The sequence below is a fragment of the Salmo salar genome, chromosome ssa15, assembly GCF_905237065.1.
Source record: "Salmo salar chromosome ssa15, Ssal_v3.1, whole genome shotgun sequence".
In the NCBI taxonomy this organism is placed as follows: Eukaryota; Metazoa; Chordata; class Actinopteri; order Salmoniformes; family Salmonidae; genus Salmo; species Salmo salar.
The window spans coordinates 80,321,391-80,337,189 of record NC_059456.1 but is presented as its reverse complement, the minus strand read 5'-3'; the positions used below and the strand labels follow the sequence as shown (position 1 = coordinate 80,337,189).

At 42.6% G+C, this 15,799-nt stretch overlaps 1 protein-coding gene across 1 annotated transcript; it reads left to right on the top strand.

The window, feature by feature from the left end:
- The first annotated feature begins 867 nt into the window (after positions 1 to 867).
- Positions 868 to 15,316, top strand: LOC106572020 (ATPase family AAA domain-containing protein 3). The gene is made up of 16 exons (XM_014145720.2): positions 868 to 1,199; positions 2,100 to 2,176; positions 2,652 to 2,753; positions 2,957 to 3,016; positions 3,167 to 3,236; positions 3,674 to 3,839; positions 4,122 to 4,191; positions 4,320 to 4,475; positions 7,197 to 7,253; positions 7,430 to 7,555; positions 7,812 to 7,936; positions 13,315 to 13,366; positions 13,457 to 13,527; positions 13,679 to 13,846; positions 14,021 to 14,129; positions 14,211 to 15,316. The coding sequence occupies exons 1-16, from the start codon at positions 1,013 to 1,015 to the stop codon at positions 15,189 to 15,191; spliced, it is 2,577 nt and encodes an 858-aa protein (XP_014001195.1). The 5' UTR covers positions 868 to 1,012; the 3' UTR covers positions 15,192 to 15,316.
- The last annotated feature ends 483 nt before the right edge of the window (positions 15,317 to 15,799 follow it).

Below are 15,799 nucleotides of genomic sequence, written 5' to 3'. Positions count from 1 at the left end.
GGATATTTATTTCCCAGTGAGTAAAAGTGTTTTGTACTTACAGAATTCATATAAATTCATTTTTACCAGGTTTTTGCTTTGGCGGACCTTATTAATTGTATTGACATTTGTCAATAAAATGTATGAATGCAACTGTTTATGTCAAAGTGTTTTGTGTTCTATTTGTAGCCCTGTTTGTCCTGAAAATAAAATGGTAAAACACTTCATTATGAGTCAACATCTAAGGGCTGGACATGCAGATCGATGAAAGTCAGATCAATGAAAAGCAGATTTTTGTTAGGGTCTTTTTCAATCAAGGGTTGGATTTGTAGAATCAGGTGTGTTACTGCTTGGCTGGAGCAAAAGTGACTGTTTTGCAAGGTGGATGATAAAATGTACATCTTTATCAAATGCAAAGTGCGTTTTTGACTGTTATGCCTATTGCCTACTATCGAGCTTACACACTGGAAAGTGTATGCAAGGCTTCATTTCTCTGATAAAAGTTTAGAAATTAGTCTCTAGAAATTTGAGTAATGGGTGGCTTTCATGCACCTGGCAATGTCCTTGTGTGGTAGACCTATGGTGTAGTCTACCATTTATATTTTTCTTTCAATGGTACTTGATGTTTTTATGTAATGTAACGTTGGTTAACATAGGTTGTGCGTTCTATTATGCTTCCTGCTTTTTTGGGGCATAATTTTGAAGTTGTCCCTAATCTATTCAAAATGTGATATGCGCAATGGGAACTCTGTCTGTAACTCAGGCAGTCCAGGTAATTTGGAATACAGCTAACCGCAGCATATGATGCTGTCGAGCAGGAGAGAACCTCGTCAGCGTAGTAACCAATAAGGATGCAGTATTTGATATATAGTCCTGCCCACCACACGTCGCGCTTGCGTGGAAGAGTCTACCCGACACACATGGAGCTACAGTGGTGTTTAGGGTCCTGTGTATAATAGTGGCGGTAGAAGAAACTGGACCCTTCAGTCCACTGCAGCACGGGGAGCAAGAAGACGACTCCATTTGAGTAATCATGTCGTGGCTCTTCGGCTGGGGAAGGGGGTCCAGCAAACCCCCGACAGATGAAGCAGAGTCCCCTGGAGGAGAAGGGGGATCTTCAGATAAATCGTTCGGAGAGAAGCCCAAGGACAAATGGAGTAACTTCGACCCGACTGGGCTTGAACGAGCCGCAAAATCTGCGAGGGAACTTGACAGATCACGTTCGTACAATACTTATCACATTGTCATGTCATTTGTTAAAGCTTCTTGTCGGAAGTTACCTTGTTGTTTTGTGTGCAGATTTTGTGAGTTCAGTATCGCATGCAACTGTACGATATCGTTGCAGTTAAACGTTCTGACAACTGCAAAAAAGTATCAATTGAACATGAATCAACTATAGAAAGTATGTGATTAACTAGACTCGACTGTATCAACAAAGACTGTCTGCAACAGGCTTTGGTGGGCGTGACAGTGATTGAAAGAACAAAGTGTTCTTCATGGGGATGTTTTCTGTCCTGCCACTTCTTCAAGATAACATTCCCGTTCGGTGTTTGCAAGAGAGCATGTGGCCTGCATAGACTTGTGGCCTGCTGTTGCATATATGGGGTTATATATTTAAGCAGCAAAGGCACGAGGGGGTGTGGTATATGGCCAATATACCACGGCAAAGGGCTGTTTTTTGCCTGTACACAGCCCTTAGCCGTGGTATATTGGCCATATACCACAAACCCCCGAGGTGCATGGGTTGATATTATAAGCTGGTTTACCAACGTAATTAGAGCAGTAAAAATACATGTTTTGTTATACCTGTGGTATATGGTCTGATATACCACGGCTGTCAGCCAATCAGCATTCAGGGCTCGAACCACCCAGTTTTTAATTAGCCATGAACGTCAGTTTGGCGCTTGCGTCTCTATGGCACCCCGCCCACCCGCTCGCGAGACGAGTGTACTTTTGAGTAACAGAGGTCCTGAGCCTCATGACAGTGAAAGTGGTATCATTTGTGAATTAATGGCAATTAATGTTAAATAATTTATCCTGTTCCCCCAGATGAACATCTAAACTCATAGTATCAATTGACATTGAAGTGTCTTAATTTTGTTTCCACCTCAACTCTATAGGCCATGCGAAAGAGGCGCTTGATCTGGCTCGCATGCAGGAGCAGTCTGTACAGCTGGAGCATCAGAGTAAAGTGAAGGTGGGACACTTTCAAATGTCTGGTTATTAGGTTTACCCTTTAAAATGTTGGGAGCATAAAACGCGTGCAATTTTTTTAATACAGTTTACCTAGTCTACTGCTACAAACATTTATGGGTGTGCATTAGCTCATGCTTTTTACTTTTAGTTTTCAAGTGTCAGCCGCCTTCTATTTAGCTGCAGCATTTTGTTTTGTAGAAGAAAACACCTGTTATCCACTATTGCCTTATGATCTTCCCTGTCCTAGACATTCCGGTACTGTCACCTGCATTTCAAAACGGGAACACATGGGTTCTCATTTCTATATATTCATCCACTTTCTCTCAATCCTCCCTTGACTTTTATCTTGAGGTCCATATACTTGGCATCCATGATACTCGGAATAATGAGATTAGGGTTTAAGTATAACAGTTCTGTCCTTCAAACTTACTACCTATTCCTCTCTGAAAACATGCTTTAATCCCATTCACTGACAGGAATATGAAGCAGACTTGGAGCAGCTGAAGGGGGAACATATCCGTCTCCAGGCCGAGGAAAGGCGGAAAACACTTACAGAGGAGACCAAGCAAAATCAAGCGGTATGCGAGTGGTTGAGAGTTGCTGACATAGTCCTTGACTACATTCCACTGATGTCATTTACCAGTCAAGTGTGAATAAATCTAGTGTTGCGCTAAGTATGTTATGGGGATAATGTACATTATTTGTCTTTATTGTATTGCATCCTTAATGTTGGATCATGCTTCAAATGGTGCAAAGGTGTTTTCTGTCTTATTTCCTCTAGAGGGCACAGTATCAAGACAAACTTGCCAGACAGAGATATGATGATCAACTCAGGCAGCAGGTAAGCGCTCTGTTCTGATTTCTGTTGAATCTCAGGCATAGCTACAGAGAAACACAAAAAGAAACCCGATTGGGACCCATGCTGATAGAAAAAGGACAAGAATGAGAAATATGGCTAAGTCTATGTTCAGCATGTGTTTTGTATTTGCAGCAAGCCCTCAATGAGGAGAACTTGCGCAAGCAAGAGGATTCAGTAACAAAGCAGGAGGCTATGCGAAAAGGTGCAGGAAAATTCCCCATGTCATTATGACACATAGGAGAAGGTTTACTAAGCATTTGCACCTGTTCTTCATCAAGGAAAATGAAACATGAAGAATAGTGAACTGAGACCGTTTCATGTTTTTGTCATTGTTTACAGCAGGGGTAGGCAACCCTGTTCCTGGAGTGCTGCAGGTACTGCCAGCTTTTGTTCCGTCTAGGTATCACACCTGACCAACTGAGCTAATTGATCAGTTCAACCAAGCTGGCCTTCCGGGTCAGTAAATCAAAAACATGAAGTACCTGTGGTTGTCTACACCTGGTTTAGAGTATATCTGTAGTTCTCTTCTGACAGAAACTGGTGCAAATGCTTTGTAAATCAGTCCCACAGTATGTTAACTAATAGCAGACTCAGTCAAAAACATCTTTGAACTTACTTTAGTTCCACTCTCTTACCTAGCCACTATTGAACATGAAATGGCTTTGCGGCACAAGAACGAATTGCTTCGTGTAGAGGCGGAGTCTGCAGCTCGTGCCAAGGTAGAGCGGGAGAATGCGGACCTCATCCGCGAACAGATCCGCCTTAAAGCAGCCGAACACAGGCAGACGGTCCTGGAGTCCATCAGGTGAGATGGGAAGGGTCAAAATGGTTCTACACTCCCATTATTGGGTCGGGCCCAATGGCGGGTTGCACTTGCAGCTACTTTTTAGAGGGTCACAGCTTGAGACTGGGCTGTGGAAGACAATCAATTGTACATTCCAATTCTTATCACATCTCATATTATGTAATACATTTAATTTGATCAGCCGGTATTCTGTTATGTTTGGATAAGAACCCAAGAATGCTGTGAATGTTTGGTAGTCATAATGGGAGCAGTCACTGTAATAATTGTTTTTGTTTCTGTCAGGACTGCAGGAGCAGTCTTTGGGGAAGGGTTCCGTGCCTTTGTGTCCGACTGGGATAAACTCACTGCCACGGTAAAAAGTCTCCCCCTTACTACCAATCTTCTTTCACCCTACAACCTGCGATATAGCTTGAATTTCATATTGTGGTTGCTTATCATATCTGAGTCATTGACACACACTGTTTTGTGAATGCCCTGCAGGTGGCTGGGTTCACACTGCTGGCAGTGGGGGTGTATTCAGCGCGGAATGCCACCGGGGTGATTGGGCGCTACATAGAGGCTCGTCTGGGAAAGCCCTCGCTGGTTCGAGAGACCTCCAGAATCACTGTTGGCGAGGCCATCAAACACCCTGTTAAGGTAACTAAAGAAGAGATAAAATAGTTCCCTTTCAGGACATAACAAAATGATATGGGATATTTGTTGTCCCTGCTCTTTGAAGTACAGTGAACAAAAATATAAACACAACATGCAACAATTTCAAGGATTTTACAGAGTTACAGTTCATATCAGGAAATCAGTCAATTGACCCTGATCTTTGGATTTCACATGACTGGGAATACAGATATGCTTCTTTTGGTCACGTACCTTAACTAAAAAGGTAGGAGCGTGGATCAGAGAACCAGTCCATATCTGGTGTGACCACCATTTGCCTCATGTAGCACGACACATCTCCTTCACATAGAGTTGTTCAGGCTGTTGACTGTGGGCTGTGCATTGTTGTCCCACTCTTTTAATGGCTGTGCAAAGTTGTGGGATATTGGCGGGAACTGGAACATGCTGTTGTACATGTCGATCCAGAGCATCCCAAACATGCTCAATGGGTGACATTTTCTGGTGAGTATGCAGGCTATGGAAGAACTGACATTTTCAGCTTCCAGGAATTGTGTTCAGATCCTTGTGACATGTGCATTATCTTGCTGAAACATGAGGTGATGGCGACGAATCAATGACACGACAATGGGCTTCAGGATCTTGTCACAGTATCTCTGTGCATTCATATTGCCATCAATAAAATGCAATTGTGTTCGTTGTCCGTAGCTTATGCCTGCCCATACCATAACCCCACCGCCACCATGGGGCACTCTGTTCACAATGTTGACATCAGCAAACCGCTCGCATACACAACGCCATAACACTGTCTGCCATCTGCCTGGTACAGTTGAAACCAGGATTCATCCATAAAGAGCACACTTCTGCAGTGTGCCAGTGGCCATCGAAGGTGAGCATTTTCCCACAGAAGTTGGTTATGACGCCGAACTGCAGTCAGGTCAAGACCCTGTTGAGGACAATGGGGACGCAGATGAGTTTCCCTGAGACGGTTTCTGACAGTTTGTGCAGAAATTCTTCTGTCTTCTGTTGTGCAAACCCACAGTTTCATCAGTTGTCCAGGTGGCTTGTCTCAAACGATCCCTCAGGTGAAAAAGCCGGATGTGTAGGTCCTGGGCTGGCGTGGTTACACGTGGTCTGCGGTTGTGAAGCCGGTTGGACGTACTATAAATTCTCTAAAATGACGGAGGTGGCTTATGGTAGATAAATTAACATAAAATGATCTGGCAACAGCTCTGGTGGACATTCCTGCAGTCAGCATGCCAATTGCACGCTCCCTCAAAAGTTGAGACATCTGTGGCATTGTGTTGTGTGACAAAACTGCACATTTTAGAGTGGCCTTTTATTGTCCCCAGCACAAGGTGCATCTGTGTAATGACCATGCTGTTTAATCAGCTTCTTGATATGCCACACCTTTTCAGGTGGATGGATTATCTTGGCAAAGGACAAATGCTCACTAACAGGGATGTAAACAAATGTGCTCAAAATTTGAGAGAAATAAGCTTTTTGTGTATATGGAACTCATGAGACCAACACTTTACATGTTGCGTTTATATTTCTGTTCAGTGTAGTTAAAATGATGCCCATTATACAGTGCATTCGGAAAATATTCAGACCCCTTGACTTTTTCAACATTTTGTTATGTTACAGCCTTATTCTAAAATTGATTAAATTACTTTTTTCCCTCATCAATCTGCACATGATACACCATAATGACAAAGCGAAAACAGGTTTTTAGAATTTTTGGCAAATGTATTAAAAATTAAACAAACACCATATTTACATAAGTATTCAGGCCCTTTGCTATGAGACTTGAAATTGAGCTCAGGTGCATCCTGTTTCCATTGATCATCCTTGATGTTTCTACAATTTGATTTGTGTCCACTTGTGGTAAAGTCAATTGATTGGACATGATTTGGAAAGGCACACACCTGTCTATATAAGGTCCCACAGTTGACAGTGCATGTCAGAGCAAAAACCATGCCATGAGGTCGAAGGAATTGTCCGTAGAGCTCAGAGACTGGATTGTGTCTCGGCACAGATCTGAGGAAGTGTACCAAAACATTTCTGCAGCATTGAAGGTCCCCAAGAACACAGTGGCCTCCATTATTCTTAAATGGAAGAAGTTTTGAACCACCAAGAATCTTTCTAGAGTTGGCCGCCTGGCCAAACTGAGCAATCGGGGGAGAACCCAATGGTCACTCTGACAGAGCTCCAGAATTTCTCTGTGGAGATGGGAGAACCTTCCAGAAGGACAACCATCTCTGCAGCACTCCACTATCTGGCCTTTATGGTAGAGTGGCCAAATTGAAGCCACTCCTCAGTAAAAGGCACATGACAGCTCACTTGGAGTTTGCCAAAAGGCACCCAAAGGACTCTTAGACCATGAGAAACAAGATTCTCTGGTCTGATGAAACCAAGATTAAACTCTTAGGCCAGAATGCCAAGCGTCCTGTCTGGAGGAAACCTGGCACCCCCTACGGTGAAGCGTGGTGGTGGCAGCATCATGCTGTCGGGACGCTTTTCAGCGGCAGGGACTGGGAAGTTGGTCAGGATCGAGGGAATGATCAACGGAGCAAAGCCCAGAGAGATCTTTGATGAAAACCTGCTCCAGAGCGCTCAGGACCTCCGACTGGGGTATTCAACCTACAGAAAGCACTGTAGATTGAATATCATATTAACTGTATTATAATACATGTATGAAGTGTTTTACTGTATGTTTGTGAACTCTGACCTCTTTTCTACCTTCAGACAACGAAGCGTCTGAGAAGTAGACCACAGGATGCTCTGGAGGGAGTCGTTCTTAGTGTAAGTACACAGTGTACCTTAAGTATTGTTCCATACACAGCATGTAAGAATTCTTTACATTACAATAAAAGCAGATATCCTTACACACTGATGTCACTGCTAAAGTTAGTTGACCTCCCTTAAGTTGACATTTCTCCTGCCCTCTCTCTCTTCCCTCCCCTCTCTCTGTTGTGTAGCCATCCCTGGAGGAGCGTGTGCGGGACATTGCCATTGCGACTCGTAACACTCGACAGAATAAGGGGCTCTATAGAAACATCCTTATGTATGGACCCCCTGGGACTGGCAAGACCCTCTTTGCCAAGGTATTACATGGCATGCACTATACATGTTAGTATAGTTTAACATGTACTTTACTAGAATAAGGAAAACATTTTTCAAAATTGTATTGGTTAGGTGCAGGGTGGCGAAGCTGGAAAAAAAAATGTTTTGCTATTAACTTTACACCGATGTGTATAGTACAGTCGTCACGAGCTGTCCATCGTCAACAGGGTCACACTTAGCCAATAGTTGCTGCATCCACTATTTTACTGAATGATGGTCTGTTATGTTGCCCTGCAGAAACTGGCCCTCCATTCTGGGATGGATTACGCCATCATGACAGGTGGAGATGTAGCCCCTATGGGCCGTGACGGCGTGACGGCCATGCACAAGGTCTTTGACTGGGCCAGTACAAGCCGGCGCGGGTAGGACATTCATTCACTGTGTCGTGTTAAATGTACAGATCCTCTTTGGCACAAATCTTATGGGTGTTTATGTAAAATCAGAGCCATACACTACCTGTCAAAAGTGTTTAGAACACCTACTCATTCAAGGGTTTTTCTTTATCTTTTACTATTTTCTACATTGTAGAATAGTAGTGAAGACATCAACTATGAACAAACAAATATAGTGGCAAGCAAAAGTATGTGAACCCTTTGGAATTACCTGGATTTCTGCATAAATTGGTCATAAAATTTGTCAAAGTCAAAACAATAGACACACAGTCTGCTTAAACTAATAACACAAACAATTATACGTTTTCATGTCTTTATTGAACACACTGTGTAAACATTCACAGTGTAAGGTGGGGGAAGTATGTGAACCCTTGGATTTAATAACTGGTTGACCCTCCTTGGGCAGCAATAACCTCAACCAAACGTTTTCTGTAGTTGCGGCTCAGACCTGCACAATGGTCAGAAGTAATTTTGGACCATTCCTCTTTACAAAACTGTTTCAGTTCAGCAATATTCTTGGAATGTCTGGTGTGAACTGCTCTCTTGAGGTCATGCAACAGCATCTCATTCGGGTTGAGGTCAGGACTCTGAATGGGCCACTTCAAAAGGCGTATTTTCTTCTGTTGAAGCCTTCTGTTGTTGATTTACTTCTGTGTTTTGGGTCGTTGTCCTGTTGCATCACCCAACTTCTGGGTGCAAAATGTCTTCATAAACTTGGGAAATCAGACTGATGGCAAGCTGTCCAGACCCTGATGCTCCCGCCACCATGCTTTACAGTTGGGATGAGGTTTTGATGTTGGTGTGCTGTGCCTTTTTTTCTCCACACATAGTGTTGTGTGTTCCTTCCAAACAACTCAACTTTAATTTAATCTGTCCACAGAATATTTTGCCAGTAGCACTGTGGAACATCCAGGTGCTCCTTTGCGAACTTCAGACGTGCAGCAATGCTTTTTTTGGACAGCGGTGGCTTCTTCCGTGGTGTCCTCCCATGAACACCATTCTTATTTACTGTTTTACATATCGTAGACTTCTCAACAGAGATGTTAGCATGTTCCAGAGATTTCAGTCTTTAGCTAACCTCAATGAGCATTCTGCGCTGTGCTCTTGCAGTCATCTTTACAGTACGGCCACTCCTAGATAGAGTAGCAACCGTACTGAACTTTCTCCATTTATAGACAATTTGTTTTACCGTGGACTGATGGACATCAAGTCTTGTAGAGATACTTTTGTTACCCTTTTCAGCTTTATGCAAGTCAACAATTCTCTTTGTTTGAGGCATGGTTCACATCAAGCAATGCTTCTTGTGAATAGCAAGCTCAAATTTTGTGAGTGTTTTTGATAGGGCAGAGCAGCTCTAACCAACATCTCCAATCTCTTCTCATTGATTGGACTCCAGGTTAGCTGACTCCTGACTCCAATTTTCTTTTGGAGAAGTCATTAGCCTAGGGGTTCACATACTTTTTCCAACATACACTGAATGTTTAAAAGATGTATTCAATATAGACAAGAAAAATACAATAATTTGTGTGTTATTAGTTTAAGCACACTGTTTGTGTATTGTTGTGACTTTAGATGAAGATCATATAAAATGTTATGGCCAATTTATGCAGAAATCCGGGTATTTCCAAAGGGTTCACATACTTTTTCTTGCCACTGTATGGAATCATGTAGTAACCAAAAAAGTGTTAACCTCTCTAGGGTATGTGGGACGAAATCGTCCCACCTACTCAACAGCCAGTGGAATCCCGTGGCGCGATATTCACATACCTTAGAAATGCTATTACTTCAATTTCTCAGACATATGACTATTTTACACCATTTTAAAGACAAGACTCTCGTTAATCTAACCACACTGTCCGATTTCAAAAAGGCTTTACAACGAAAGCAAAACATTAGATTATGTCAGCAGAGTACCCAGCCAGAAATAATCAGACACCCATTTTTCAAGCTAGCATATAATGTCACAAAAACCCAAAACACAGCTAAATGCAGCACTAACCTTTGATCTTCATCAGATGACACTCCTAGGACATTATGTTATACAATACAATACTTTAGGGTGTTTTCTATCCAAATCAAACAATTATATGCATATTCTAGTTTCTGGGCAGTAGTAATAACCAGATTAAATTGGGTACGTTTTTTTATCCGGATGTGAAAATACTGCCCCCTACCCTAGAGAGGTTAAACAAATAGAAATATATTTTAGGTTCTTCAAATAGCCACCCTTTTCCTTGATGACAGCTTTGCACACTCTTGGCATTCTCTCAACCAGCTTCACCTGGAATGCTTTTCCAACAGTCTTGAAGGAGTTCCCACATATGCTGAGCACTTGTTGGCTGCTTTTCCTTCACTCTGCGGTACGACTCATCCCAAACCATCTCAATTTGGTTGAGGTCGGGTGATTGTGGAGGCCAGGTCAACTGATGCAGCACTCCATCACTCTTCTTCTTGATCAAATAACCCTTACACAGCCTGGAGCTGTGTTGGTTCATTGTCCTGTTGAAAAACAAATGATAATCCCACTAAGCCCAAACCAGATGGGATGGTGTATCTCTCCAGAATGCTGTGGTAGCTATGCTGGTTAAGTGTGCCTTGAATTCTAAGTAAATCACAGACCGTGTCACCAGTAAAGCACCATAACACCACCTCCTCCATGCTTTACGGTGGGAAATACACATGCAGAGATCATCCGTTCACCCACACCGTATCTCACAAAGACACGGAGGTTGGAACCAAAAATCTCCAATTCGCGCTCCAGACCAAAGGACACATTTCCACCGGTCTAATGTCCATTGCTTGTGTTTCTTGGCCCAAGCAAGTCTCTTCTTCTTATTGTTGTCCTTTAGTAGTGGTTTTCATTGCAGCAATTCGACCATGAAGGCCTGATTCACGCAGTCTCCTCTGAACAGTTGATGTTGAGATGTGTCTGTTACTTGAACTCTGAAGCATTTATTTGGCCTGCAATTTCTGAGGCTGGTTGAGGAACGTATCCTCTTCAGCAGAGGTAACTCTGGGTCTTCCATTCCTGTGGCGGTCCTCATGAGAGCCAGTTTCATCATAGGGCTTGATGGCTTTTGCAACTGTACTTTAAGAAACTTTCAGTTTTTGAAATGTTCCATATTGACTGACTTTCATGTCTTAAAGTAATGATGGACTGTCGTTTCTCTTTGCTTATTTGAGCTGTTCTTGCCATAATAGGGTCTTGGTCTTTTACCAAATAGGGCTATCTTCTGTATGCCCCCTACCTTGTCACAACACAACTGATTGGCTCAAACGCATTAAGAAGGAAAGAAATTACACAAATTAACTTTTAAGGCACACCTGTTAATTGAAATGCATTCCAGGTGACTACCTCATGAAGCTGGTTGAGAGAATGCCAAGAGTGTGCAAAGCTGTTATGAAGGCAAAGGATGGCTGTTTGAAAAATCTCAAATATATTTGGATTTGTTTAACACTTTTTATGTTACTACATGATTCTATAAGTCCATAGTTTTGATGTCTTCACTATTATTCTACAATGTAGAAAATAGTAAAAAATAAAGAAAAACCCTTGAATGAGTAGGTGTTCTTAAACTTTTGACTGGTAGTGTGTATATACAGATCCATCTGCAGTTGAAGTCGGAAGTTTACATACACCTAAGCCAAATGCATTTAAACTCAGTTTTTCACAATTCCTGACATTTAATCCGAGTTAAAATTATCTGTCTTAGGTCAGTAAGGATCACCACTTTATTTTAAGAATGTGAAATGTCAGAATAATAGTAGAATGATTTATTTCAGCTTTTATTTCTTTCATCACATTCCCAGTGGGTCAGAAGTTTACATGCACTCAATTAGTATTTGGTAGCATTGCCTTTAAATTGTTTAACTTGGGTCAAATGTTTCGGGTAGCCTTCCACTAGCTTCCCACAATAAGTTGGGTGAATTTTGGCCCATTCCTCCTGACAGGTTTTTAGGCCTCCTTGCTCGCACACACTTTTTCAGTTCTGCCCAGAAATGTTCTATAGGATTGAGGTCAGGGATTTGTGATGGCCACTCCAATACCTTGACTTTGTTGTCCTTAAGCTCATTTGCCACAACTTTGGAAGTATGCTTGGGGTCATTGTCCATTTGGAAGACCCATTTGCGACCAGATTTAACTTCCTGACTGATGTCTTGAGATGTTGCTTCAATATATCCACATCATTTTACTTCCTCATGATGCCATCTATTTTGTGAAGTGCACCAGCCTCTCCTGCAGTAAAGCACCCCCACAACATGGTGCTGCCAACCCCGTGGTTGGATTGGTGTTCTTTGGCTTGCAAGCCTCCCCCTTTTTCCTCCAAACATATCGATGGTCTTTATGGTAAACAGTTCTATTTTTGTTTCATCTGACCAGAGGACATTTCTAAAAAAAAAAAAAAATACGATCTTTGTCCCCATGTGTGGTTGCAAACCATAGTCTGGCTTTTTTATGGCGGTTTTGGAGCAGTGGCTTCTTCCTTGCTGAGCGGCCGGCCTTTCAGGTTATGTCGATATAGGACTTGTTTTACTGTGGATATAGACACTTTTGTCCCTCTTTCCTCCGGCATCTTCACAAGGTCCTTTGCTGTTGTTCTGGGATTGATTTGCACTTTTCGCACCAAAGTACGTTCATCTCTAGGAGACAGAAGGCGTCTCCTTCCTGAGTGGTATGACGGCTGCGTGGTCCCATGGTGTTTATACTTGCATACTATTGTTTGTACAGATGAATGTGGTACTTTCAGGTGTTTGGAAATTGCTCCCAAGGATGAACCAGATTTGTGGAGGTCAACAATTATTTTTCAGAGGTCTTGGCTGATTTCTTTTGATTTTCCCCATGATATCAAGCAAAGAGGCACTGAGTTTGAAGGTAGGCCTTGAAATGCATCCACACGTACACCTCCAAATGACAGAAATTGTCAATTAGCCTATCAGAAGCTTCTAATGCCATGATATCATTTCCTGGAATTTTCCAAGCTGTTTAAAGGCACAGTCAACTTAGTGTATGTAAACCTCTCACCCACTGGAATTGTGATACAGTGAATTATAAGTGAAATAATCTGTCTGTAAACAGTTAATGGATAAATGACTTGTATCATGCACAAAGTAGATGTCCTAACCGACTTGCCAAAACTATAGTTTGTTAACGAGATTTGTGGAGTGGTTGAAAAACGAGTTAATGACTCCAACCTATATGTATGTAAACTTCTGACTTCAACTGTATTTATGTGTGCGTCAGATTCAAATAACGATTGTGGGTCAATAGTAAAAACAATTGAACAGTTTTCTAATAAAGTCATTAGAATCGCTAATCTCTTTCTCTTCATTTGCCTCAACTTCTGTAGCCTCCTGCTTTTTGTAGATGAAGCAGATGCATTCCTACGCAAGAGATCCACAGTGAGTCCAGTAACAGAACTAAGCGCATGTTCTGTTTTCAAGAGTCAACATGTCGGCTATTTTGATCACATCAATGACTTTGTGTTGCAGGAGACAATCAGTGAGGACCTCAGATCCACCCTTAACGCATTCCTTTATCGCACTGGAGAGCAGAGCAACAAGTTGGTACCAACCTAAATTAAAACTGTGTTCATTTTAAGTGATTTTACACTGGCAAGTTACCATAGTGATTTTTTTCCTATGTATATTATGAGTTTTGAGAGTGCATGAAAAGGTTGACTTGACTAAAAAGATCATGGTCTCTCTCCCCAGGTTTATGCTAGTGTTGGCCAGTAACCAGCCTGAGCAGTTTGACTGGGCCATCAACGACCGTATTGATGAGATTGTAAACTTTGCCTTGCCTGGGCTGGAGGAGAGGGAGAGACTGGTGCGCCTGTACTTTGACAGATTTGTACTGGAGCCCGCCACATTAGGGAGACAGTGAGTACGCCATTCTCCACTTGCACTACAATGCCACTATCTATGTGGCATAATGATTTGGGTAATGTCTACAAACAATATTTATTAGATGTATTTTTCGACTAATGATTGCTCTGACGAAACAATAGTGTGTTGAGTTGAATGTTTATTTCACTAACATATATCCCCCTGCAGGAGAATGAAGTTGGCCCAGTTTGACTATGGCCAGAAGTGTTCGAACATTGCAATTCGTGCAGAGGGCATGTCGGGCCGTGAGATCTCTAAACTGGGTGTGGCCTGGCAGGTTAGTACATGTGACCTGTCCAGTTAATTGTCTTTAGATAACGGGACACAGGATAACATTCAATCCCTGTTTTCTCATCAGGCTGCTGCATACTCCTCAGAAGACGGCGTCTTGACGGAAGCTATGATCGATGCGCGCGTTGACGATGCTCTCCATCAGCATGCGCAAAAAATGGACTGGCTCCACATGGAAGGGGGCGAGGAAAGTGCGGGTAAGCACGGGGTGGTGGTGCCAAAGGAAGTGGCAGCAGCGAGTGTAATAGGATTCACAGCGGTGCAAGAGGCGGTACCACAGGCCCTGGATTCAGTCCCCACCATCCAAGTGGTGCTCCCTGTCATGGAGGCCATCATCTCGAGCGCTCAGGCCACAGCGGAAGCTGAGCCAGTGAAGGTTAAAGAGGCAGCTGCCATTATTGAGGAGGCAGTTACCCTAGTTAACGAGGCAGAGGCTGCTACCCCCATTGTCACTGAGACTGTTGCATCATTTCCAGCACTCAAGGAGGCAGAAGTGGTGGAGGATCCTGTAGAAACTGCTACTGCTATCCCATTGGTGCAGGAGGTAGAAATGATCAAGGATGTGCCAGAAAAGGCTACAGCATCTCTTGTTCCAGAGACTGTAGCAGTGCCTAAGGTAGAGGTCTATGTGACAGCAGAGGTGTCTGCACCCAAGGAGGCAGAAGCAGAGGTACTTTTAGACACAGCCCCTATCATTAAAGAAGAACCAGCTCCAACTAAAACCACTCAAGAGTTGGATGCTGCAGAGTCGGAGGCCACAGCAACCTCTGTTGCCCAGGAAACTGAGACCCCTGTAACCAAGGAGACAGAGGCCACAGTAACCCCTGTAGCCCAGAACACAGAGGCCACTACAGCAAAGGTTGACACAGAAACTGCAGCTGAGGTCCCTGCAACTGTTGTGGCCAAGGAATCTGAGGTGACTGAAACTACAGCTGCCAAGGAAGCAGTGGACCCTGAAATCCCTGTCACCCCCGAGGCAGATGCTAGTAAAGTTAAAACACCTCAAGCAAAGGACCAGGAAGGTGACGCTCCTAAAAAATTTGAATAAGTGGTGATGCTACTGAAACACTTTGGTAGGGAGCAAGTAGGTTAAATATTTTGAAGCAAAAATATGTACTGTACTGAATAATGGGTGTTTTGTCGTGATTAAACGGCTATTAATTATTCTCTCAATGTTGTCTTATTACACTATTCTATTCAACTTTTTTTTCAAAATTGCATGCCTTTATTTTTCAATTAATGCGCTTTTTGAAATTGTAATGAAAAGCGCTATAAAAGTTTCATAAATTATACTTGCCGTTTTCAAGTTGGATTTGCATGTTAAGTATATGGGAAATGTAATGGTTACAGGGGTGATCGGTTGTCTGGAAGATTGGAAACGATAAGAAAATGGCAACAGATAAGACTTTAGGCCTGTATACATCTCATTGGCAAATTAACTAGGTTGGTTGAGCACCATGTTACATCAATCCCTCTTAACATGTCTGAGAAAATATTGGGAAAGATAATAGTCCAGTCTTTCCCTTACATTATTTTCCATGTGAGGCGCAAAGGCTCACAAAGCAACATCCAGGCCTTTTAGTCTTTGCAAGTGCAAAATCAAAAAAGAAAAGGAACAGGTGCCCATAAGGTAATAAAATATAACCACACAGCATG

Bases quoted from the DNA above. Each gene is read 5' to 3' on its own strand.
- LOC106572020 (XM_014145720.2), top strand. From the start codon at position 1,013: ATGTCGTGGCTCTTCGGCTGGGGAAGGGGGTCCAGCAAACCCCCGACA. The intron at 13,367-13,456 runs GTGAGTCCAGTA...TTTGTGTTGCAG, and splicing joins TCCTACGCAAGAGATCCACA to GAGACAATCAGTGAGGACCT. The intron at 13,847-14,020 runs GTGAGTACGCCA...ATCCCCCTGCAG, and splicing joins CCCGCCACATTAGGGAGACA to GAGAATGAAGTTGGCCCAGT.